This window comes from Chaetodon auriga, chromosome 1 (assembly GCF_051107435.1).
Source record: "Chaetodon auriga isolate fChaAug3 chromosome 1, fChaAug3.hap1, whole genome shotgun sequence".
NCBI classification, from domain to species: Eukaryota; Metazoa; Chordata; class Actinopteri; order Chaetodontiformes; family Chaetodontidae; genus Chaetodon; species Chaetodon auriga.
In genome coordinates, this window is record NC_135074.1 from 24568420 (window position 1) to 24594095 (window position 25676).

The following is a 25676-nucleotide window of genomic DNA, read 5'->3' on the forward strand; positions in this document are numbered from 1 at the left end:
TCCCCTTTTTCTTTCATTCCTCACACAACCACTGGACCCATTAGGCCAAACTTCAGTTTATTAAAACACAAAGAAAATTGTGCAAAATACATCTAATCATTTGCTTTGCATCAGCAGACAAAAGTGAATGAAAAGAGAACAAATCCAATCAGTTACAGCCTTACACATATCCTGTTAATTTTAAATGTACAAAAAAAAAAAAAAATAAAAATAAAAAAAACCCTCTGGTATCAATATACAGTATGTATACTTCAAGAAAATAAAATAAAAACACAAAAGTAATACTGACAACACTGCTGCACCACATGTGCAGCTCCAACAGCTCCTGAATTCTGAGTGAAATATGCAAAATTACATCAGAAATATCACTAATTTCTATTCTGTCATCAATCTGCATCTTATTTATGACAATGAAAGTTTCTTTTGACAAGCTGACCAAGATTTTTCTTTGAATCTTATTGAGTAAAAACCTTTCATTATTGTCTTTAATCTTCCTAAATAATCTTAATTATAATAGACGAAATCCTCATACTGCACGATTTTGACAAACATTAACTGTTCAGTACCTCTTTTAGCAAGTTTCAAGCTCTCAAGCATCCCATCTTCTCATTTTTTTTAACTTTTTTAGTCTAGGAATTCAAACGCGGGCTCTTCAGTGTCAACACAAGAAACATCCCATGAACATTTGTCTCGTGGAAATGAGCTGAATGAACGAAAACTGGAGAGAGCAACGGGGAATCCTTCAAACATATTCTCATATTGAAGAAAGACGTTTGCCATCATCGTCTCACCACTGTCCTGAGGAGTCAGCATCGCAGCTTTACAGTGTCATGTGGCATTTATACCTGATGGTGAAATGGTGAGAGACAGACAGACAACGGGAGAGATCAACAGAGACCTTAAAAGAAGAAACAGGTGTCACTGAGTGCTATTCTCCTGAGTGAGCCTCCAGGTCTGTGATCAGCACGTTTCCATCCGACTCTGTAGCCTGTGAGCTGGTTTGTCTGTAATAGGCGCTGCCCAAAGTGGGGAGCCCTTGAAAACGTGATCGGTTCCTCTTGTACATGAACCACATCGCTCCTGCCAGCAGGGCAAAGATCAGCACAGCCACCAGCACTGCGGCAGGGATGATACCGTGATGTAAACCTGAAACACACAACATGACAGCTCCTATGTTTGATCATACATCGAATCCTCGCTGAGCTTCTCGTCTCACAATGTGAAACAATGCTTAGGGCACCTATAGGAATCAGTACAGTGTGAATCACTCCAGTTAAAGTGCACTTTACCATTTAGCGGCTCCACTTCCACCTCAGACACTATATCTGCAAAAGAACATATAAGGTGAAGCTCAACATTAATCGTGTATCGTCCTGGGCAGCTTGTGACTTCTGCAAGTCTCTCACTTGAATGTATTTTCTCTTGTTAATTTCAACCCATTGTCATATGGGTAAAAGGTTTTGAGGACCCACATCTAGAAAAGGCCAATGAATACTCCAATATGTTGTATGAACTCAATACAAGGGGCCCACTTTTCTTTAAGAAGGCTTCAAAGATCCAGGCTACAGCCCCTGATTCAACTTACTTAAGGTGGTTTTGCAGACGAAACCGAGCCTTTCGGTGCACGGTGACAGGTGCCACACACCGTCAACCACCCTGGTAGTAACACAGGCATCAGCAGTCAGCAGCTTGGAGTCTGGGGCTTTGCCGGCCCAGTTGGTGTAGTCCATCGGTGAACCATCCACCCAGGCCATAGAATCAGCTAAAAGCAGAGGCCTCTATTTAATGAAATGTGAGACTGCGGGGGATCGTGATCAGCATGGCAGAGTGATAGATTCTTACTGTCAATGTTGAAGTACAACCCCAACCACACGGTGTGGTGAAGGAACCCTGAAGACCACAGCTGCTCCAGAATGAAACGATTCTCTTTCTCACTCTCAATGGTCAGGACGTCTGAAGTGTTGGCTGGAAAGTGACAGCAGCACAGCAAACTCACAATTACTGTGCAGTTTAAAGGAACATTGACATTTTGGACAAAAAAAAATTATTCATGTTTTAAATACTGCTATCATGTTTTTGTAGTAAATATGAAGCCAACAGCATGTTAGCTTAGCTTAGCATTGAGACTGGAAACGGGGGAAACAGCTAGCTTGGCTCTGTCTTGTCAACTACAGCTATACATCACACTTTGATTTTTGCAGAGATTAAACGGATAAGACATTATGTGTTAATTACTGAGCTTAAGGGGTGCTGGATGTGGATTTTGATACATCTGGACAGAGCCAGGATAGCTGTTTCCCCATGATTCTCGTCTTTTTGCTAAGCTAAGCTAACCAATTGCTGGCTGTGGCTTCACATTTGCTGTACAGACATCAGAGTGGCGCTGACCCTTTCACAACTCTGTGCAAAAAAGCAAATAAGCATATACCCAAAATGTCAAACTTTTCCTTAAATAAAAGTAAATGTTATTTCAGATTAAGCAAGATTTTACTGTTTCTATCTATTTCTTCTGCTTGACATTTCTAATTAAGAGTTTAATGACAGTTTTCTAAAGCTTTGTGCTTTTCAGAACAGCTCCTCCACTTGACCTGTAGGGGGAGTATGCAATCCATCCTGCAGGTTACAGTGATAAAGCAGCCATTTCTTTGGTTTACTTTTCTAATTTTCAGTCGTGATATCATTGTCATCTAGAGAAATGCAACACAGAAATGACACAGATAGTGACTAACACAGGTAATGAATTATCAAAATCCCACCTCACGAATCCTTACCTTTCTGTCTGCAGTGCTCTCTCGACTCTTCAAATGTAAGTTTCTGCACCACAGGTTCAAAGTTATAGCAGCCTTGTCCAAATTTCACCCACGTGGAGGGACACACCACCTCATACGAGATGAACGGTTTACTGCCTGTGAGAGAGAGCGGAACAAAGGCAGAAAACGGTGTGTATTTTCACACATTATGAGCGACAGCAACAGCTGAGGAGATGCAGAGTGGAGCGCTCAGATTTTCAAGTTTCCTTGAAGTAGCACTGACTTGGTGGGGGAACATGACACAATGCTCCCGGCAGCAGAGTTTCGCAGTCGGCTCTCCTCCAACCTCCGCTCACGTCCATGTACACACACTCTCCGGACACAATGTCTTCGTCGTCGTCGGCTGCGTCCCAGTGTGTGTACACCGTGTCGCTGCCATCTGACCACTGATAATTGATGCCACTCTGAAAGGAAAGCACAGTCACCAAAGTGTCAGTCAAGAAGTTGTGGTGGCCGATAAGACTCAACACTTACTTAAAATGCAAGCTGCTGCAGCGGTGTCTACCTGTGCACACACAGCAGTTTGATTAAAAAGGTTTCAGGGAAATACTTGAAGAGGCAGAATTATCCAATTAGAAAAGACTTCTTAAAATCAGCGTTGCCATTCATGTGGACCTCTGACTTGCTGACTTGCTATATACAATTACTGCATCTTTTGCATGTATGCTTACATTAGTTTACTATATCAGATTCTTGTACTTGAATAATACCTGCAGGTTGGTGCTACGTAATACTGTGCACAGTGCATGCTCAATTTTTGTCAGTGGTACTTGGTTTCTGGCATGTATGGACTTTGTATTTGATTTTTACTGTGCACAGTATGTTTCATTTCCCATAACTAGTTATTAGCTAAACATCAAGAAATCTTCACACCAACTGACTCAAAATGATTGTTTCTCACTCATGCTCGCTGAAATACTTTATTCTAGGTCTGCTTTTTATTTAGAAGCATTACAAACCCAGAAATCTCAAATTAAAATACTTTTTTTTAACCTCTTAACAAAGAAAGCACCATGCTTTAGTTAAGGGGGATTCCGGCGACTGATTCACCAGACATGACGCACACCATATAATGATAAAGCTACATGATTCAAAGCAGTCATAATAGTTACTAATCTATGACAAAAATACTTCAGGTATTTGTTAGTGCTGAACAAATGTTTGTTGTATTAATGAGTGGACTAAAAGTCTAAAGGGCAGATTTATTCTGGGTGGCTGCTGAGACATGAACAAGATCAGGCAAGAGAGGCAGAGAGAGAATCAGCTCATTCGCTTCCTGTGTTCATTTCTCTCCATGACTAAGACATTCCGCAGGGATTCAGCGATACTTGAATCCAAATGTTAAATCTCTGACTGTCTGCTGGGAAAGCTCATGCCTGTGGATAGAAAACCTCTGAAAGGCAAGAGAAAAACCCCAGAGGCATGTGAGATGAATGTAACTAACCATCAGCAGACACCTAAGTGAAACGAGCCAAAACAAAACACATTAGGTGTCCGTTTCAAGAAACTTTTAGGATGTTTTTTGTTTTTTTTTGTTTTTTTTGCAATGCTTTCCTTTGTGCTTCAGACCTTTGGGTTGCATATTAAGATTTAGCAGGTAAGCATTCTATGTGTCCCTATTAATCAAGAACAGTTTAAAATCTTCCATTTTTCAATTTTTTGTGCAGCAAATTCAGTCTTATCAGGTGGTGCATCATGGCACAGCGGAGCAGGACAAAAACTGAGATACTCAATAAAATGTTTAGGCTAAACACTGAACTGCCACACTTGCCAGTTTTAGGATGCTGGTGACTTGCTGACATGCACAAACTTTGCTTTTTGTAAAGAAAAACAAGGACAAAAAGCACATAAAAAGTATTGAACTAAAAATGCATCTCATGCATGCAGATCTGTAATTCATGCTCATTAATTAACCAGTATTAAAGGAACAGTTTTGGGAAATATACTTATTCGTTTTCTTCCCAAGAGTTAGAGAGAATACCACCGTGATGTCTTAGCTTAGCTTGGCATTAAGACCGACAACAGGGGGGAACAGGTAGCTTGGCAGGGAAAAACCCCACCTACCATTTTTAACTGATTTCCTGACATCAGTCATCATCAAGACTATGAGGCTCAAATAACTCCCCGTGAAACTACTGGTTTTCGTAAGGACTGTAAAAAAAAAGAAAACCCTTGGACAGTTAGCCTTTGAACCAAGCCGGGTTGTTTTCCTGCTTCCAGTCTTTATGCTAAGCTAGCCAACGTCTGTCATCTTCATATTTCCAAGCATGAGAGCTTCTCATCTAACTCTTATTAATAAGAATGAATACATGTATTTCCCAAAATGTCAAACTAACTAAGACAAACAGTAGAAAAGGAAACAAACACACACAATGCCACCTCTCAGACACAAACATTCAACAGACACACACACACACACACACACACAGTGTAGAGGTAAACAGTACATATAGCATGAGAGGATACATACGTCTTGACTATACAGTCCAATCCAGTGGGGGACTGCCAATCTATTGACAAGGACAGTAAGGAAAGCCTGGTGGTAGGCATCTGTAACGCTCACTAGGTCAGAATCATTCTCTATGCACAAATGCATCGCGTCGTACCAGCTCATGTTGCCAGACACAACCTTGTAGCTGCGGCTCCTGTACTCAATATTGTCAGGGGGAGGGTGCTGATAGGAGTGGGTGGGGGGTTTGGATGTGTCTGTAACAAGAAATGAAAGGACAAAAGAGAGGAGGGTGGAATGAAGGTCAGATACCGGTAGGCTGGGTCAGAATGATCACTTCAAGGCGTTCATGTTGACTAGCTGTCACAGGTAGACGAAAAGTTGGACATTTTAGGCGTACACACATGCAGTGAGTTACAAAATTGACGGCACTGTCCTGTTAGAGCAGTGACTTCCTCGAGTCTCGAGACAGATAGAGTGGTGTCAATCCTCTCATCTAACTCTCAGCAAGAAAGCGAATAAGCGCATTCCCAAAATGTCAAACTACTCATTTAAGGTTAACCATCAGAGCTATCAATTCTATTTTTAATGGAATAACGCCATGCCATGAAAGGAGGGGCCTGGTTATCCATAGAAACGTGACCTGCCACATCACTGGTGTCATTGTGCTTTTTCAGCTTATTCAATTAAACAGACAGCAGATATAATCCTGGCATATTTCCCATAAACGTGGCTATTATGACCCTATGGGTTATGCAAATTGTGCTCTTGCCAACTCCTTTGTAAAGATTCAGAGAAAACAAGGAGAAGCAGGCCTCCAACAGGTAATAGCTGTAATAGCCATTGTGGTTAAATGCATGGGAATCTACACCCGGTGTATGAAGAAAAATATTTAGTAAGTCTGAATGAAGCGTGTGTCAAATGCAGCATGTCAAAAATACCAGGATGTATTGTTGCATGTTGTTCTAACCCACAATCCTCGTGGAGCAGATGATTCGTCACTTTGGCAGAGCAGTAAAGAAAAGGTTCATACAAAGTCTTAGCACCCATCCAAATCACATGCTTTTTCTTTATACTTCAGTTTTCACCCTACAGACTGCAATGGACGTATGAGCGAGAGGGTCAAAGTTCAATGAGCATTATGACAAATTAGCATGTCCCAGTTGTATGCATGCAACAATACGTAGTCTAAAAGCAGCTGCAGTGCGTACTAAAAGTAAAAAGACAAAGGATGCAATTTGGAGTGCAGCCAAGTTGTTCCTTAATTTGCCTTCAAATGTCATTGTGTTTTCTACTTTCTTTGTTGTTTTTTTGTGTTTGTAATCTTTCTGTATTTGGGGGCCAGTACTGCACTATGTGAATGCCAGGAAAGGAACACCTCTCAACACTCAAGATTCCACTTCATATTGACTAGCAGAGAGAAGAGCTTACAAGAGAAGTGTATGAGAGACCATTCAGCATCAGAAAGCAACAGGGGTCTGACAGCAAAAGAGAAAGACAGACAGAAACAAAACAAAACCAAAGCTACAGAAACTGAGGGGATCTTACCTTGAGGTTTTTGACAAACAAAGCCATACCCACTCTCGCTGCACCTCTCATCGTACCACTTCCCTGTCAGGTGGAAGTTGTGGTTGTTGGACAGAACAGTACACAGTGGCTCGTCGGCACCTCCGCTGAGCCACTCATCGTCCTGAAGGTTCATAAAGTACATATCAACACACACAAACCTGCTCACAGAAGTTTCACTTCACATACCTTCAGCCAGTATTTAGTGTGTTTGCACAGGTGAAATGGTGCGTACACCTTTGCTCAGATTATGGCATTACCTGAAACCAGTCAACAATTTTAAATGATTTATGTTTTTTTATTGTAAGTCCAGTTTTTTTTTTTTTTTAAGCATTATCGTTATCGTCGGGACAATCCAGAAGTAAATGCTCAGTTTCTTTCCTGCATACAGACTACCACAGAGTTTTTTAGTAAAAAAAAAAAATCCAATCAAATCAAAACCAATCTAAAGATTAAACTTCTGCTGTGTGCACTGCTAACACTGAGATGAAGATGAAAGTTAGGACAGGACAACGAGCAGAAACCTGAGAAAAACATCCAGCAGTTACAAGCAGTTCAGTTTCAGGTGATGGCTCAATTCTGGATGAATCCAGCAACTATGACACTGTTTTCGGTTGCAATGAAAAAGCTACAGCTCTGATTCTCCTTCGTTCTCAGTAACTGAGGCTCATGCCAGGTGATTAATGGACAATAAAAAAGAATTTATAGTGTTAAAAATACATCTCGAAGCAGCTGCGTCTCCCACTTTGCTATTGTATTAGAGCATAACTTTGTGTTCTCTCAATCTCCTCCATCTGACACAGACGCCATTGAACTGAGAGGCCTGGATACTTGTCTTGGTTTGCAGTTCAATGTTCCAACAGTGTTTAAGAGAACAAACACAAACACATACACCGTGATAAAAATAGACAACAACAGTCAGCAGTGTGAAGTATTCACAGGAGCTTACGATGAGATAACTCTTTGGTTCAATTGGAGACCAGTTGGTGTAGCTGACTTGTTTCCCATTGGTCCACTTCATGGTGTCCTCATCCCACAGACCAATCCACACACCGACAGAGCTTCCCTGGAGCAACATGGTGATGTACGCTGCAGAAGCGATGGCATGTCAACAGGAAAATAAAAGCAAAATTTAAAAAAAAATGAGCAGTATATCACATCTTATGGTGTATATATGCATATAAAATGAACCATCAGATGGTTGTACAGTTCACTTTGTGTCCACCTTGCTCAATCTCGTCCTCTATAGCGACAAGCGAGCCTTTGAATGAGGAGCAGATGGACTGGGCATCTTTCCAACTCTTTCCCTCCTCTGGACTGCCAGGGAGGTGAAGCAGGAGACACTGCCAACACACACAAACACACGAAGCATGAACATCACACTGAGAAATGCTAATTATTATTCCCCAATCACCACCAGGAGTCTTGTACGGAGAGGTCAGGATTCAAAGTTAAAAAAGCCCAAGCATGCAGTTACCTTTCATAAACAGAGAAGGACCTAATTTCATTTTATTGGTGAAACAAAAGTTTGGCAGCTGATTTCCTGCATCGCCACAGCTCTGCTTCCTGTGGCTGAGGGAAATCAGGTAACGTCAGAAAAGGCATTAACTGTTAATAACCCATGAGGTTCAGCTGAGAAAGGTACTTATATGTATACTTTAAAATGATTATGGTGGTTTATGCTTTATGCTTTATGCTTTATGACGTCAACCATGAACAAGAAAGTCTACAAGTCTCTCTCATTCCCCTGATTTCCTTTAACACTCTAATAATAGGCATAAAATGCCAAAAAAATGTTTATGTTCAGGAAGGACAGGCATTGCTGCAAGGCTTTCCATTCAGTTAAATATGCAGAGCAATGATAGTTTTGCTAAAGGCCACATGTTAGACGGAGGGCCTCATCTGGAACGACACATTATGAATGTCTGTCTCATCAAGTTAGTTCAGCGTTACATTTAGAATCTGTTTTAGTGGAAAACGTGTTCTTAAGTTGATGATTTCTAAATAATAATGTTTCATTTATAGCAAAGTATTGTACTGATTCTAGCAACAATCTACATTACTTAAACAATGCAGTAAGTTACTTCAAAGAAAACTGCATTTTGACGTCTAATACTAGTCGACATTAGCAGATGATTTGAGAGATCAGATGGTTTTACTCTTTATTTGAGGTTGACTCACATCAGTGGGGGGTTATTCTGAAGTTGTCAACATAACTCACTCAAGAACAGTGAATGTAAACACAAACATCCTGCTTCAGCCCCAGAGGCAGATGGGAATTCAGAGGAGCGGCCGTTTAAGAAGCGATCTATGGGAGAGCCACTCTTCTGCAGTTTGCACCATTAAAGCAAAATACGAGGATCATAATTGAAAATGATAACTTTAATAACCCCTACTTTACATAAGCACTTCTAAACATTTAATTAATGTTTATAACACATGATAATGTATTTGCAAGCAGATAAAAATACATTAATTTGAACTATAAATGTATTTTATTCTCATTCTTTATCTGTTTATAGACCAGTCTCCATTTATTTGATTGTTATTCTCAAACCTGATATAAAATGATCAATTTTGTGCAGGGAGGGTAACACAGGGGATCGTTCCTCTTATCCATTGAGCCAAGTAACGATGTGGAAGCCTGTCATGATGTTTCAGATCTCAGATCTCAGTTAAAGCTTGTGCAGAAGTGCCTTAAGTGGAGTTTCTGACATCTGATGATAAAAACCTTTTTATATCTAGGTGAGGGAGGAAACATCCTGCTTCTCCCTTATTTCATTTTTCCCACAGACATCCAGGCCTCATTAGACCAGTTATATTAATATGTGATTCAAGAGTTTGTGCGTGAGTGTGTGTGTGCGTGTCCATGTCCAGGTGTGTGTCTGAACCTTGTGTCCAAAGTACAGCCATTCCTCCGGACATCCTCCGATGTAGTGCGGCTCCCTGGGAGTCTCCACCACAGACACAGTCTTTCTCTTGCAAACATACCCGTGAAGATCACTGCACTTGCTCGTCGACCACTTCCCTGAAACATACCAGGAAAAAGCTCAACACACTCTAGCATGTGCGTGTACACGTGCATCACCACGTTTCTGCTGGTGCGTGTGTTTACCTGATAAGGAGGACATGGTGACACACAACCTGTTTCTCCTCTGGTCACCTCTGGCAACCCCCTCAGCCCAGTTCTGAAACTCCACTTCTGTCTTGTCGCTCCACCTGCAAACAAACACAAATACTTACTGCACAGCCCTCGCTGATGTGCAGCACGTTTTCATGCAAGCAAATAAAGCTGTGATTACAACAAGATAAAAAGTTGCAGTCTAGTCACGGGCCATTAAATATCTGCAAAGGTAGAGGCCAAGCCAAGCTTCAAACATGATGGAAATTTGGCATTCAGTACGGCGTTTGTCTCAGGTATGAATTTGAGGAACGTTACAGTCTCCTCCTGCCACATTCTTCCTCTTTGAAGGGGAACAGAGCATTAAGTGGACACCTGTCTTGCATGCTTCATGTACATCATGATTAAAGTCTGGTTTCATTTCTCTTTGTTGCATTCTGCGAACTTTTTTGCAATCTTTAGAATTTCTGCTGTTTTTTGATGCAAAAATTGAAGATGCAGAAAATACAAACTGCGACCAATATTTAATGTGAACATACTGTCCACCAGACTTGTGTGTTCATGTATTGAAATCTCATATTCCACACGACAGTCTGACGACTTCCATCTTCTGTACGTGGTGAACCTGCTTCCATCACTATGGATCATCAGAAAAGGACTCAAATTAGCAAACACTTAATGGATTTCTTTGTAATGCAATGTAAACTGAAATTGGATGGACAAACATTGTTTTCTTACTAAGCTCTAATGTTCAAACGTACATTTGTTTCAATTTTGTACCCTTATAAATTAGAGGGATTAGTTCTTCCAACAGAATCCTTTTTGTTGCTCAGATTCTTTCATGACTTCCTCAAACAGCATTTCCAACCAAAACTGGCAACAAACAGTTCTTGTCATAAGTGTCTTTAACAAAATGTCCCTGTGTGTCTGAGTTATCAGATGTCTGCATCTTGTGCCTGAGTTTCACCTGTTGCCTGTTTTTTGACCTGTAATCTGAGACACTTGCTGTAGACTACTCTGAGACTGGGCCAGGATTAGTAGAAGTTATCTTTCCATAAAAGCTGTTTGGAGTAGGTTTCCTGTCTAGTCACGCTTGCCTCCGTTGTGTTTTGTCTGGGAAGGGAAATAGAAGAGCAGCTCAATCAGTTGAGGCTTTAATTTTCTTGTTTGCTTAGACAGTTCAGTAGTTCATACAAAACTGTGATTGAGGAGACCTCCTTTGTTACATTTCTTTTTTGCAACACCCGCAGACCTTCAATTCTTTTTAGCTGGGCTCTATTTCTTATTATGTGTATTCAGTTCAAGTTTGTTAAAATGATTTGCACTTGAAATAATTTACTTGACTGCCAAACTTTGGTTGGCGTAACCTTACATTTCAGAGACCTGGAGCACACTTCACCAAATCTGCAACACGCAAGCTACGATTTGCAACGCGAGATGATTTCCTCTTGCTCATTTTGACGTGTCACTGATCAAAACACTGTACCTGCAAACCGTGCATGAGCATCAAAACCCCTGTAGGACTCACTCACATTGATCTTCAGTTTGCAAGTAGATGCAACCATTTGCAATCTTTACACAAGCAGCTCTCACAAATTGCTTTTTGTGAAACAGGCCCCTGAGTTGCAACCAAGTGCAGAGCATCGACTGCTCCAACAGAATCAGTGGCAGCAACAGGAAATGTTTAAAGCGCACACACCTGACCTCCTCTCCAGGCTGTCCAACAGACAGGCCGATCCACCAGTCGGTCGGGCCCAGGGAGAGCTGAGGAGACACAGTGAAAGGAGATGAAAAAGAACTTCACTTTTACCCTCCTCCTTTGCAAATCCAGTCCTCACTGGGCTGGAAGATCGGCTTTTCAGAGCCTCTCTCACATGAGCAGCCATTCAGGCGCTCTCCTTGGCCCGTGCGTCAGCTCTTTCATCGCCTTATTTAGTCCGCTTTATCCCCTCACAAGCCTCAACACCACAAGAGACTCCTTTAGTGTGGTCCAAAAGGCCGCCAGCAAACAAAAAAAAAAAACGGCTTTTTTCTTACTCAGTGTGTGTGGAGGCACTCGAGCATGAAAGTGTCCACACATGAGGTACATTTCATCTTGTCGAGTTTCGTCTGTAAACACTTGAGTTTGTATGAGGACGAGCGTGTCATTTGTCACACATTTTAAAGCACATGTTTGCTTTTCACTGAGTGTAAAAACTGTTAGAAGAATGAGCCTAGTGAGCCTTTCAGAGGAGAAGAGCCTCTGTGATGAAGTCCAGTACACTGCTTTGGCTGTGTACTCCTGTATCAAACTGTGCTCCTGCCTGCTGAAGACAAAGAAAGGGTTTATGTCCGACGCTGTCAGATGCTGTTACTCTTAACATTGTGGTGCGAGCAGTGAAGAGGTGGGGAAGTTATAATTCATTAAAAGACAGTTGTTACACCTCCATAAAGATAACAGTGTTTCTTTATGGAAACTTCATATTACTGCTGCTACCTCAGAGTGTTTATAAAATAGATGCCTTCTAATACAAATCTGTATATATGGCAGCTTGGCAATACTTCTGGCAATATGTATATGAGCAGTGGCAGTAACAGACCCGCCGCAAGCGCTCCTTGATGAAGTGCAGCTCCTCTTTGGAGTGAATGGACAGCAGGTAGGCGCCCATCATCTGACAGGCCAGAGAGACGGCGTCCCAGTCAAAGGGCTGCTTCGCCACCAGGTACTCAGCTCCACGGTAAAACACCCAGGGATCGCTCTCTGTGGGGGGGCCAGGAAGACAAGTTTAGACAAGTTTTCAAGAAGTCTCAGGAAGTTTGGTAAAATAAGGTGCTGCTATCCCAAGTAGACAAATGTAGCAGTGGCAAAACTAAGAAAATGAGTATCTTAAAATTTAAGTATCGTAATAAATACAATATTGAGTGTAATAAGTTTGGGTTTGCTTTGGGTTGTATGTGGATTCCACGGTCAGTTTCCAGTCAGCAGGTCATAAGAAAATTCACAGAAGACTTTCAGAGGAGTAATTATGATTGTGGCAAAATAATCTTCTCCAGCTCAGCCATAATATGCTCTTGTTTCACCCTGACAGGCCATATTTTACCTGACATGCTTTATATCACACAGTAGTAAAGACAATACAGTATCAGCGTCTGTAAGGAAATGAAGGAAATGAAAATTCTACTCACGCTCAGTGTACCAATATGGTTTTTCCAGTTTATCACCTGCAACATAAATCAGAGTTTAGTCAGTAATGCAGTACTGCTGTGTGTATGTGCAGCATGTGCAGAGGGCGTTTACCTTTGGGCAGCTTGCAGATCCACTCGTGTTTGGTGTCACAGGGCTGCGGCATGAGAGCGTTGGTCAGGTCACTGTACACAGCACAGTCCCTCCTGTCATCCTCCTCGTTTTTATCCTCTATGAAGGACGTCACCACCTGCCCGGAGTAAAGAGGCACGAGACAAAACCATGATGGATATGCCCTCTGATTATGAAGGCTTGTGGACACTTAGCAGGCGCCTCTGTGTACTTACAGGGGAACCGTCAGACCACTCCCAGGAGCCGAGATGTTCAGGGTCTCTCTTATTTAAACCAACCCAGAACCAGCGACCCTCTGTTCTAAAAAAAGAGGAGCAGAACAGAAAACACACTGCAACACAAGTCCATCTGAGTCTTGTAACCTTTTAACATCTGAACTCCCAACTCACCAGGACACAGTGGAAGAAATCTTTTTAGTTGTATAGGAGGAAATAAACTGTTCATAATATATTTTATTAAATCCAGTGAATTAAATACCTGACAAATCAAAATATTTAATCACACTGATGGAAAAATCATGTGGAGCACCTCAGGGTTTAATTCTAAGACCTCATGACATCTGACATTATGGTGCATGGTGCTGCATCTTATTGTTACACCGATATACATTTCTTTTGCCTACATCACGGTTATATTTACCGATCTTTGTTGTTGTTGTTCCTGGAACTGTGTCACATTGAGTGTAACAGAAAACTGGAGTCAAATTCCTTGTTCATGTACACATACTTGGCCAGACTCTGATTCAGATTTATCTCTAACCCTTCTGATTTTTTGTCCTGTCTGGTTAAGATGTCAACAAAAACATGATTCTTGTCGTTGGCCCAGAAAACCAGCATACAAAGATCAAGTCATTTCATGGTGCCATTGCTGACAACATCAAGTCTGCAGAAAGGAAAAACTTGAATACCATATGAGCAAGCTTGTTAAAACCTGTCTTAATCATCTGCAAAACATAGTCAGCATTCAACCAGTTTGGACGTTTAAAGATGCAGAAGTTGTTATATTTGCCTCATGACTTTAAGATTTTACTGATGACTTTTAAGGCTCTTCGTGTCAAGATCCAGATTATATTTCATGGTTGCTTTCATATCACCAACCTCTGTGCAGCCCGAGGCCCGGCTGGCTGTTCCTGTGTCTAGATTTCAGACTAGAGTGGTTTGTGGCTTTGCTGTCAGGGCATCTAAGGTCTGGAGTGAGGAGCTCAGGCTCAGATGTTTTATACACTGCACATTTTAGATGTTTTCATTATGTCTGGTTCACTGGTTTTGTCTTGCTGATTTTATTCATGTATCTTTGTTTTAACTGCTTGTTGTGCGTAAATCTCCTTTTAATATTTTTTTTATGTTATACAAATAAACATTACTATTTCTGGCATCATCTCACAGTATATATCATCACACCACCCAGACCTAACATTTACTTGATTCTCTACAATTATTTAATCATTGTAGCACATCCTCCCTTGCTCACAATTTCACTTAAGAAACTTGATATCTTAAAGTGTTTTACTTGCTTATATGACTTATTTAGGTGTTATTTTTTCACTGTAGAAAAGCAATCATCTGTACACATACTATAAAACAATTCCGGACCAAGTTTTATCCTCAAAAGCCAATAATTAAATCCTGTGCTCGCTGTTCTATGCACACAAAACCTCAAACACAACACTCCAACTGATGCATTTATCAGTTCTCATAACATTCCGGCACTGATGAGGCCCAGAGGGCTGTACCAACCCTTCAAACATGGTACTGAGGAGCTGCTTAACAAACACCTGCTCCTCATAGTGGTAGAAACTGGCCAGCTGAGCCCCGAGGGCCTGGCAGAAGAAGTCTGCTTCCACCCAGGAACGCTTCATCAGGACTTTCTCATCGTGGAACACCTAGAGGAGCAAAACCCACAGTCAGCTGGGAGTTACAGGTTAAATTGACTACAAACATTTTCAGTTGGGCTGTAGAGATGCATCACACACATAGAAATTGTTTTTACTGTGTAAGTTTCTATATATTCTGTGCATGTTGCAGTAATATCTACATTTTCTGTATTCAGTCCTGCAGTAATGTTTTTTTTGGCAAACCTCATAATGTTAATTTTTCTTTAAACTCGGGGTTAGTCCTGTCTATGCTTTTGTCCTGTGATGGGCTGTCATTTGTGTGTTTCAGCCACTGTTGTTGAGGGTCTACTTCTGACCCCTTGGATCACTTGTGTTTGACCAGTGAAACTCTTGACCTCGCACTCCTAAATTAAAGAAGGGAGGCAAGGAGAGGAGATGAAACTGAAAAGATGACTGAGAAACATGAGTCAGGACAGAGGAGAGAGAAGCACAGAGAAAGGATGAGGATGGTCCAACCTTAAAACAGAGGAGCAGCCCTGAGTGTGATTCCCACCCTGGAGGACAGGGGGCGTAGGCATCAACGTGGTGCTCTGGCAGCTGGATGTCGTGGTAGTTGCTGATGCTCTGCTTGCACACAGACAAGGCCTTGTGGGACTTGCAGTCTTTCACCTCCCAGTGACCCAAAGCGGGACCACCTGACATCGCAACACATCCACCAGTACTGACTAAGTGAAAGAAGAGGAAAAGAAGAGAAGATGAAGGCAAAAGTGATTCACATTAAACCAAATCCCCAAGTAAACACAATCAAAGCATTCAGAATTATCAACCCAAAAACTGGCTACCTGGCTGGTGTTTGTTCCAGTTTGTGAAGGTCAGAGGCAGAGAGGTGCCGTTGTGAAGAAGCCATCTGTACTCTCCCTCCTTCTCTTGGTCAACGAGGCCGATCCAGTAGTACATGGTACTGTTGGCCCCACTCTCACTCAGCAAACTGTTGACAAATGCCTGCTCGAACCTGCCAGCATGAGGACGAAGAGACGAGAAGTGAGGACAGAGGCTCCACCTGTGCTACAAACAACTAATCAACTGCTCAACTGGATTTCCCACTTCACAGCCATGTGCCTCCACCAGCCCGTCAAGCTGCATTTACATCCACATCTGTCCAGACTCACAATACATGTGGTGACCACAGTTTCAAGGTGGACACCCAAGATTACTGTCACAAATTCAGTGTCTGACCAAATGTGGTCACAATCTCCCCTTCTGTTCCTGAGTTCTGGTGTTGAATACTGACTAGAAAAGTGTTTTAGCAGAACGTTATGATGTCACAGTTCCAAATTTGAAGAGATTCCCTCAAAGCATTCCTCAGATAATGCATTCACAAGAATGGGACAGACGCATGTATGGACGTGTGTACGGAAGGACGGACAATCTGAAAAAATGGTGCCTCCGGCCATGGCTGTTGACAGTGTGACGGTTTAATAAAATACCTGTTTTCCACAGTGAGAAGAGGAGCCTTGCAGTAATATCCCATCTGTGCGTCTTCATAGCTCTGTTCATGGCCAGTCACCATGTAGCAGGAGTGGCCATGTCGCTTCCAGCCCTGTAACATCAAGAACAGCAAATCCACTCATCAAACTCCACCTATGTTCTGCTGAAAACAGCTTTTTCTTTGAACAAAATGCTAACATCAGCATGCTAACATGCCCACAGTGACAATGCAAACATGTTGATGATTAGGCAATTTTTATCCAGTTCTCTATCCTAATTCAGTCTGTTAGCAGCTAAAAAGGCTAGTTAGTATTAAACTCAATGCATAGCTAAGGCTGACGGAAATATCACTAGTTCTGGAAATCCATCCAATAGTAGTGAAGATATTTCACTCAAAACCAAAAAAAAAAAAAAAAAAAAGTCAACCACATGTTGGCACTAGAGGAAAAGTCAGGGGATCAGCAAAGTTAGTAGGCTTCATCCTCTGGGGATCACAAAATTTCATGGTAATCCATCCAGTATTTGCTGGGATATTTCAGTCTGGACTGACTGACAGACAAACAGATCAACTGACACTAACATCCATACAGCCACACTAGCCACTGCTAAAAATACATATGTGTATTTCTCAAGCTAATGTTTCTTTCTGGCATCAGCACCAGAGCTCAGGTATCAATCACACTGGCACTATGCAAAACCTTCAAACCTACCTAGTGCTAATCTGGAGTGAAGGTTATTCTATGTGTTAGTGTATGTGCGTGCAATTATATGCAAGCCTGTGTGTTGGGTTGTGTGGTGGGGTTGTGTTGACAAGTGGTGTCAATTTGCCCCCCTCTTAATCCCTTTATCCCACTGGACCCCCCATCCTCCCTGCATCTGAGGGCCTACACTAACACTTACATGAAGACAAAACTAGAGTGTCTGGAGTCACAACATTTCACATTGTGTGTTATCACCTGATTGTACAACAAAGAGACTAAAGTGGAAAATGTAGTTTTGTTTGCTAAGGCCCGTGCAGAAATCATCAAAGACTGCTCGAGCGCGTCCACTGATATTGTGCTCATGATCCAGGGTATGAAGTAGCCCGATGACTCAGGAGTCTGATATTCTTGTAAACCAAGTCAAGGAGCAACATGAATGCCAGACAATACGTCAGCAGTGGAGTGAATCAGCTCATTGTGCTTCTGAAGGGGAAACTTGTTCGGATGTTGAACTGCAGCAGGCGTGTGGCTCCGCCTGGTGCACGTCCTGATCTGTATGGAGCTATTGTAACACTGCACCACACATAATCTGCCCGAGAAAGTTAAAAATAGGTCACTTCAATTTCAGTCGGAAAGAGAAAAAAATTGCTTTTTCTCAAGCGGAGTGTGAGCAAAGCTTTAAAAGGTCATTTTACCAAGTCAACAAATCAGATTCTCTTGCAAATCATTTGGTCATGTGACAAACTATGAGGCCATTTTCACTGTACTTAAGACAACAACCTAAAACCAAACATCTTGTGCTTGTAGATGTTACATTTGCTTTCCAGCTGGCCCTATAAATATGAAAGTCTGCCTCGCCCTGACTGAGTGACGAAGTTACACCATTGGTCAGTTGAGTGTTGGAGTTTCCTTATTGGTCCTTGCCCTTTAAAAACAAAGAGACTCAGAGGGTCCTGAACTGCGTCCTCAAAAGGCTTTTGAGGCCCTGAACGTCCTCAGTAACGTCCTCAGAGCACACTGACCACACATGCTTCAGTCATATACCAAGTTTTGACCAAGTCTTGTTTAAACCAATCATGTGTGAAGTCTTATCAAAGGTAAATTAAAAGATTAAGAGTTATGTGATGTATGCATAAGTGTTTTTTTCACTGTTGACTCTTGGTAGATTAACCAGAAATCAAAGTCAAAGTCAGATAAAATGTTTTGGATCCAGGGTAAAGCTACTGTTCAAAGCAGTGCCACTGCAGGACGAGCTTTCCTGCTCGGAGACACTTCAGCCACACTGCATGCTGAGCCGGATGTGTGTGCGTGTACTCGTGCGTTTATGTTCCTACCTCAGGACAGCCCTCATCCCAGGTTCCACGGTGGCGAACGGGAATCTGGCTTTCTCTTCTGCACACAGCAGGCAGTTGCTCACCACATGACGTTAAAAGCCAGTTACCTTCCTGTGAAAGAAATTAACATGTCACTCTCATGAGGAAAGCAGCCGATGAATGCATGCTAACATTATTGAGGGATTAGAGTTGACGGAATCAATCAGCAACTGTTTTGATAATTGATTGGTTTTGAACTTCTCGGTTCGACTTGCTTGTTATAATTGAGCTTCAAGAGGGTTTTTACATAAAAAAAACACCCACTCTGGGTTTCCCACCTTCCTGTCTGCTTTGGCACAGAGCGCTGCATCTGTCAGGTTGTGAGGAGGGTGATACTGGTGCCAGAGAGTGAGAGTTACTGGTGAGCCATCAGACCACTCTACAGTCGGCGAAGATGCCTGTTTCCAAAGACCGATCCACATCTCCATACTCTCCCCAGAAACTGGACACACCACGGCATTCACACCAACAAAACAGTATTAATTCTGCCCTTGGTTTATCCTCACAGTGCCTATTGCAAACAGAACTTCAGATGTGTGTACTGCATGATGCTCCTTACAGTTAGCCATAAGGCTGAGCAGCATTTCCACCTCAGACAGGGAGTGGAGGCTGGTGAGGTTTGCCCCCTGAGAGCCACAGGCCTGGGAAGACTCCTCCCAGCTTCCTGTTTCTGACAGCAGCCTGTAGCAGAAACCATTATGAGGCCACCAGCCATTAGCACACTCTGTATGGATATACTGCCAGTTCTCTGTAAGAGGATGAAGAACCAGGAGAGGAGGAGAAATAAGCACGCGAAGGTCCAGAATAAGACATTTTTACAGCACAGATTCACAGCAGACATTGTTTTGGTCTAGTCGCCAACAGTGCAATAGAGAGGAAGGTCAAAGGTTCACTCCCCAGGTGCAGTGCAGCTGTGGAGGCCAAGAGCTACAAGAGCTGAAAAAGCTTCATACATTTTGACTCATAATTCATCCCTGCCTCAGGCGAAGACACCTCTGAAGGTGCAGGGAAGGAATCGGCATGTCAGGTGTTCATGCGACGTGTGCGCACACGCTCTCACCCAGCGGCTCGGCTCTGCGGGTGTCGTTCGGCGTCTTCTTACAGATGTAAGGCAGCGCAGACTCACAGGACAGACTCTGCCACTGACCCTCGTAGGCTGAGTTGTGCAGTCCACACTGTCTGTCGTCCTGAAGCGGGCTGGCAGACAGAGCTGATGGGAACACAGTGATGGGAGAAGTTCAGTGTCATGTCTCATCTTTAACCCTTGCAGTTTATTGACACTCTCTTTACTTCCTCATTGTTTAGGGATCCATTATTATTTGACTAAAATCAAGTCAAGTGCTAACTCTCCCCTTCGCCACAAACTGAGGGTGCGCATTTGACGAAGGTGACAGTTAAGCAGTATTATTACACCAAATGAAGGAGTATTTCATGTTTTACATGTTATATGAGTTATAAAAATCAATATTTTGCATATTTTTTGCAATATATATCAAACAAGAGTCAGGTACTATTATGATCGATTGAATAATGCACAGCACTGACATTTTAGACCTGATAAAACGGTTTTCAATCGTAGTACATAATTTTGACTTTTTACATTTGTTGGAGCAACTTTTTAATTTACATAAGTGAAGTTGTGGGATTGCTGTTCTGGTCAGACTCTTTTCAGTGTTAAAACTACAACAAGCAACATTTTTTTTGCTTACAAATGTCAAGAAATACATTGAATAAATTATATATTGAGGTGATTGAGATTTAATTTCTTATCATGTTAAATAAAGTGCACTGCATTACCTGCTGAGAATGGCTGCGATGCATTGTATGTGCAATCATAGCACTATATATTACCATTTGTTAATGGACTGAGAGCTAATGGACTGAGTGCTAATAGCCAGCATCACAATGCAGTATGGAGCAATTTTTAAAGTTAACTTAGTTAATGTATGTATTTAATCAGTTGGAAGGACGTATGTCAATCAACACTAAATGCTCTCCAGCAGCACATATCAGAAGAGGATGGTGTAGTCCCTCTGGCTCAAACATTTACACATACAAGAGATTTGACTTCAGATATCATAAATGTAATCTGGGCTATGCAATATGACGATATATATACTGTGTGATGATAGAAACGTCTACTGTTTCATATCATGCTCTATTGTTTATTATATTGTGTTTCAAATCCCCCTCTTTACTGTAGTATCTTTCATCACGTGGACGGTGCTTTGTGTTCTTCACGGCATGGACACAGACAGGATATTTGCATGAAGGCAACACAAATAAACATGGAGGAGCGTGAAGGTGCAACAGGACGGAGGATTTCCAGACAGGAGAAGGACTACGATCTGTCAACACTAAACAAGGAGCTCGTACCTACAAGAGCGGCTGCTTGCATGGACGAGGTTTTGGTGTCAAAGGTCTGATGCTGACCAGAAAACCGTACTTTGCAAATTATGCTGCAGACTGGTCCCCAAAACAGACTGAAACACCACCAAACTCTTTTACCAACTTCACACATGAATATTTCGATTTTGTGACATTTTTATTTGACTATATGTATCATATATAATATAGAACTCAAAGCATAATAAGAATCAAGCCTTTCATGTGGTCGTTCTATATAAACGATTGATTGAATTTACAGAGAATGTGCTATACTGTGATATGTATCATTACATAGGTATGAAATGACCTACAGCATATCATGATATTCGTTTCTGACCACATCATGCACCTCTAAGTCTCATGAAACTGACACTGCCCTCTCACCTGGCCCTGAAGTAAACAAATAATCAGTACCTGTGGTGAAATTGACCAATGACAGAGGTGCTCCATCAGACCACTGCCACCCCCGCCCATCCTTCAGGTGGTTCAGCCCAATCCACACCATCGCTCCAACGCCTGCAAGTCGATCTACAGCAAGATACAAACAAACAAGTGCTGTACAGAAATCTTATCTGAGTCCAGTGGAGAATACTGCAGGTTATTGATAAACTATAGGTAAAAATCAGTCTCACATGTGTTCCATACATCAGATGCAGTGTAATGTAGTTCTAGTGTAATGCTGGAGTACACGGTGGATGTTTCATTCAGCAGCTTTATGATCCCTGTGCGTGTTTTCTCCCGGATGCCTACCTCGGATGTACCTGTGCTCTGCCAGGCTGGTGATGCTGAGCAGATTTCCACCTTGAGCCTGGCAGGTTGACAGCGCCTGACTCCAGGTTAGGATGGTGTACAGGTTGAACTGGTAACACGCCCGCAGCTCCTGGTTTGACTCCCAGAAGCGCTCACAACTGGAATCTACGAATAAAGCCATGAATTGAAAAAGGCAGCATGAAGCGGAGAAGGAAAGAGGTGAAATGAGTTGACATGCACATGTCTCCAGGTGTGGGCAGGAGTGTATGAGTCATGGTCTGAAATTAATGTGAGCACAGAGCTGAAACTGAAAGTGAAAAATAAGAGTTTTGTGCATTTGGTTTGTTTTGTGGTTTTTCTGAGTCACATGAAAATGGCCTCAAAAAGCGGACAACCATTTCATTATGGACCTCGCTTTGTGCACGGGGGCATTAAGTATCCACATACTTCAGGCCATGTAGCTTATTTACACAAGCTCCTTTCATACTCCGGCACGTCTGTGTGTCCATTTTTACCTTTCACTGGACAGAAGCCCCATCTTTCGGCCTCATCGTAGCGAGTGCTGGTAGAGCACCACAGAAGATGGTCCTCACGGCCCTCGGTCGTGCACTCAGAGTACCATTTGTTATTGTATCTAAAGGGCAAAGCGCAGGGCATGCCGTGTGCGTTCCCTAACAAAGTGTGGATATCTGCAGATAAAACACACCCAGCATGATTTAAACATCCCGTGCAGACAAGTTAAAGAGTAACTAACTCGGCTGTTTTGTTCACAGTTGACAAGCAGGTGTTCTATTTACCTTCATATGGATACGAGCAGGGCCCCTCTCTGGCCGTGTTGTACCTTTTCCACTCATGATGAGAGTTTTTCTTTACCACCACCAAACGTCCGGCCACACCCACCTTCCACCGGGACGCCCCATACAGCACGTTTCCACTGCAGCGCCACCACAGCACAGGGAGGGCCATGTCACACTCGAACGTGCCGAGCGGCTGCGTCGTGTCCGACATGTTGAGGCCCAGGCACGTGCTGGTGCCCAGATTGAAGAGCCGATGTCTGGAGACCCACTTCCACAGCATGCGGCGCGTAGGTCGCTCGCAGTCCTCCAGCACCAGGTTAGAGCGATCCACCGTGATGCAGCGTTTCAGCGGCTCACTCTCCAGGATAAACAGACCCTTTTCTGCAAAGAGACGGACAAGAGAGCGAGGAGGAAGAAGATGAGATGAGCAGAAGTGGCGCAAAGGGGAACAGGAGGAGGTATGAAGGGAAGAAAGGTGAGAGACACGGGGGGAGGAAGTGAGGAACTAGTGTGAAGGTATAATACAGAGAGGGGTGGATGGATGGGTTTGTGTTTCTACACCAAAATGGAGCCATGTTCAAGCTAGATGAAGGCCTGCGAGAATAAAACGCCTTTGTGTAACAGAATACTGAATGAATACAAATGACAGTGATGAAAAGAGCTGGAGGAATTATCTCATCCTTCATGTCACTAACCCACACTGCAGATGAAAACAGAGCGTATGTTACTGGATCTAAATCAAATGTTCGCACAGCCTGTGCTGAATTTACAGAGTTGGAAAGATTCCTTGAAGAGACTTTGGTGTTGAACAGTCAGCGTGAGATGAACTTGAAGATCGATGTGGCCCAAACTGTTGTCTGTGGGGGCTGTTTTCGGCGTCTGGATGTGCTTCCTCTCTGCGTGGTCTATACCATAACAATATATACACACACAACACTACAGTGTGTACTGGAGGGGGGGGGGAGAAGGTGTTTAAATGTGATCTGATCAGGACAGAATAAGTATCACAACAATGATGACAAACAATTTAAGAAGTAGGAATGCAAAAATTTGTTATTTGACTTTTGAGTAATTGTTTGCAGGGTTACAACGAATGATTCTTTTCATCACTGATACATCTGCGGATTAGTTTCACAATTAATCAACTGATAATCGTTTTGTCTTTATTGTCAAAAATGCTCATCACAACTTCCCAAAGCCCAAAGTGACATCTTTAAATTGTCTCTTTTGTCCAATCAACAGTCCAAAAGCCAAAGACTCTTCATTTAATATCATAAATGATAAGGAAAAGAAGCGAGTCCTTACAGTTAAGATGCTGGAACCAGCAAATGTTTTCCAATGTTTGCTTGAAAAATGACTGAAACTGAATAGGTTATCTAAACAGTTAGCAATTCATTTTCTCTAGACTGACTAATCATTGCAGTTCTAACCTTTTTTATCATTTATCTGATTGATCAAGCAACTCTTTTAGCATCCGAAAGTAAGCTCTCAGTGCACGGAGGCGGGCTTTAATTCGACATAAAATCACATGGAAGAGATAAAAACAGCTGGAGCCACAGAATGTGAGCCTTTTCTTTTGTTTGACTGAACAGCTGTAACAGTGAAATGATCATCAGAACGGCTGCAGATTCATTTTCAGTGGATCAGCTGATCAATTCATAGATAAAAAACAGAGAAAATCAGCCTATTCTTACAAATGAGATGCAGCAATCAGTAAATGTTTGCAATAATTTCATCATAAACGAATCAGTTTTCAAAACGGTCATTGATTATTGCTCAATTTACAGATCATTTCAGCCCTACTGCAAACATCATCCAACGTTAACCAGACTGCTGTTCAGTCTGAGCTGCATGATCTTGATCTGAGCTTTTCTTTTCTCTGATTTCACTTTAAAATGTTTCTTTTCAGTAACGAATTCATCTGCAGGACAAAACAAAAAACCTGCTTTGTCAAAGTAAACTTGCACGGAGTGGAAACGCTTCATTCAGCTCCTGAGAGGTCCCTTTCATCACAGAATAAAAATCACTGATGGTAATGTGAGCCAGGCTGCGGCAGAGGGGCTCAAACTGTGGTCCAGAGGCCATGAGGGGGACTTTAAGAGAAGTTTAGGTGGGTCCCCAGCAAACTGGAGAAAAGTTTAACTTCCATCACCATCCCAATGAGGGCAATGAGAACATGCTGTAATGATTACTGCTCTCCGCGCGCACACACACACACACACACACACACACTCCTCAGTACACTTCTGCAATTATCTGCCCAAATCCCACCAAAATATGAGGCGTGGGCTTGTTTTGCAGGAGGTCATTGATCAAAAAGGCCCACCGGTGCAACCAGATGGGTCAACTTACTGTAAAACTCCATGAGCTGCTGTTTCTCCAGAACCTCATCGTCCTCCTCGGTGACACACTCGCAGCTTTTCGTCAACAACACTGTTGCACAAATAGTCGCCACCACAGCCACGGAGCCGACGAGACGGAGCGACTGTGCGAACATTTCGACGGCGGGATGCGGTGTCGAAGCGCCAATGTCCGCACATTCCGAGGCTCCTGGTCGCAGGGGAGGTATTTCGGGCTCGCTGTTTGTTCGCTCGTAGAAAACTTTGCCCGAGTCAAGTTTTTCAGCGGGGGACCAGCGACGTCACGTCTGACGGAGGAGCTGCCGCTGCTCTCCGGGCGAGAGGCCGCATTCCTACCGCTCCGGACTGTTTTCGCTGGGACTGAGCCATAAAAGCGACGGAACAACAGGCCCTCAGCAAATAAACAAAACTCTGCCATACTGTATACCGAAAGTTATGCATTGAGATTTTTTACTTAAGTAAAAGTACCAGAGTATTAGCATCAAAATATACTCAAAGTAACAGAAGTACTCATTATGCAGAATGGCCCATTGTAGAGTAATATGTATTATGATAATGGATTATACTTATTGATGTATTACTATGTGCAGGTGGTAAAGGTGGGGCTAATTTGATTTCCCTCTGTCTCTTATCCTATAATAATACAATTTTTTTGTTGATTATATTTCTATTATTCAAATTGCACAGTAACTGTAGTTATCAAATAAATGTAGCGCAGTTAAAAGTACAATTTTTGGCCCTTGC

At 42.5% G+C, this 25676-nt stretch overlaps 1 protein-coding gene across 2 annotated transcripts; it reads right to left on the reverse strand.

Moving 5' to 3' along the window:
• Positions 1-42: 42 nt before the first annotated feature.
• pla2r1 (phospholipase A2 receptor 1) lies at positions 43-25189 on the reverse strand. 2 transcript variants are annotated; one of them, XM_076730912.1, is made up of 30 exons: positions 24925-25189; positions 22573-22953; positions 22291-22464; positions 21776-21940; positions 21440-21553; positions 19698-19847; positions 19197-19385; positions 18916-19079; positions 18599-18709; positions 16563-16675; positions 15918-16087; positions 15592-15800; positions 14978-15123; positions 13457-13541; positions 13224-13359; positions 13112-13147; positions 12526-12686; positions 11646-11710; positions 9941-10044; positions 9717-9853; positions 8051-8168; positions 7775-7914; positions 6808-6949; positions 5281-5516; positions 3034-3214; positions 2772-2906; positions 1843-1965; positions 1586-1762; positions 1290-1325; positions 43-1146 (listed from the first exon to the last, which is right to left on the reverse strand). In XM_076730912.1, the coding sequence occupies exons 1-30, from the start codon at positions 25067-25069 to the stop codon at positions 929-931; spliced, it is 4461 nt and encodes a 1486-aa protein (XP_076587027.1). In that variant the 5' UTR covers positions 25070-25189; the 3' UTR covers positions 43-928. The 2 variants fall into 2 exon arrangements, with proteins under 2 accessions (XP_076587027.1, XP_076587038.1); XM_076730923.1 differs by lacking the exons at positions 22291-22464; positions 22573-22953; positions 24925-25189 and having other exon boundaries at positions 21787-21903.
• Between the last annotated feature and the right edge of the window lie 487 nt (positions 25190-25676).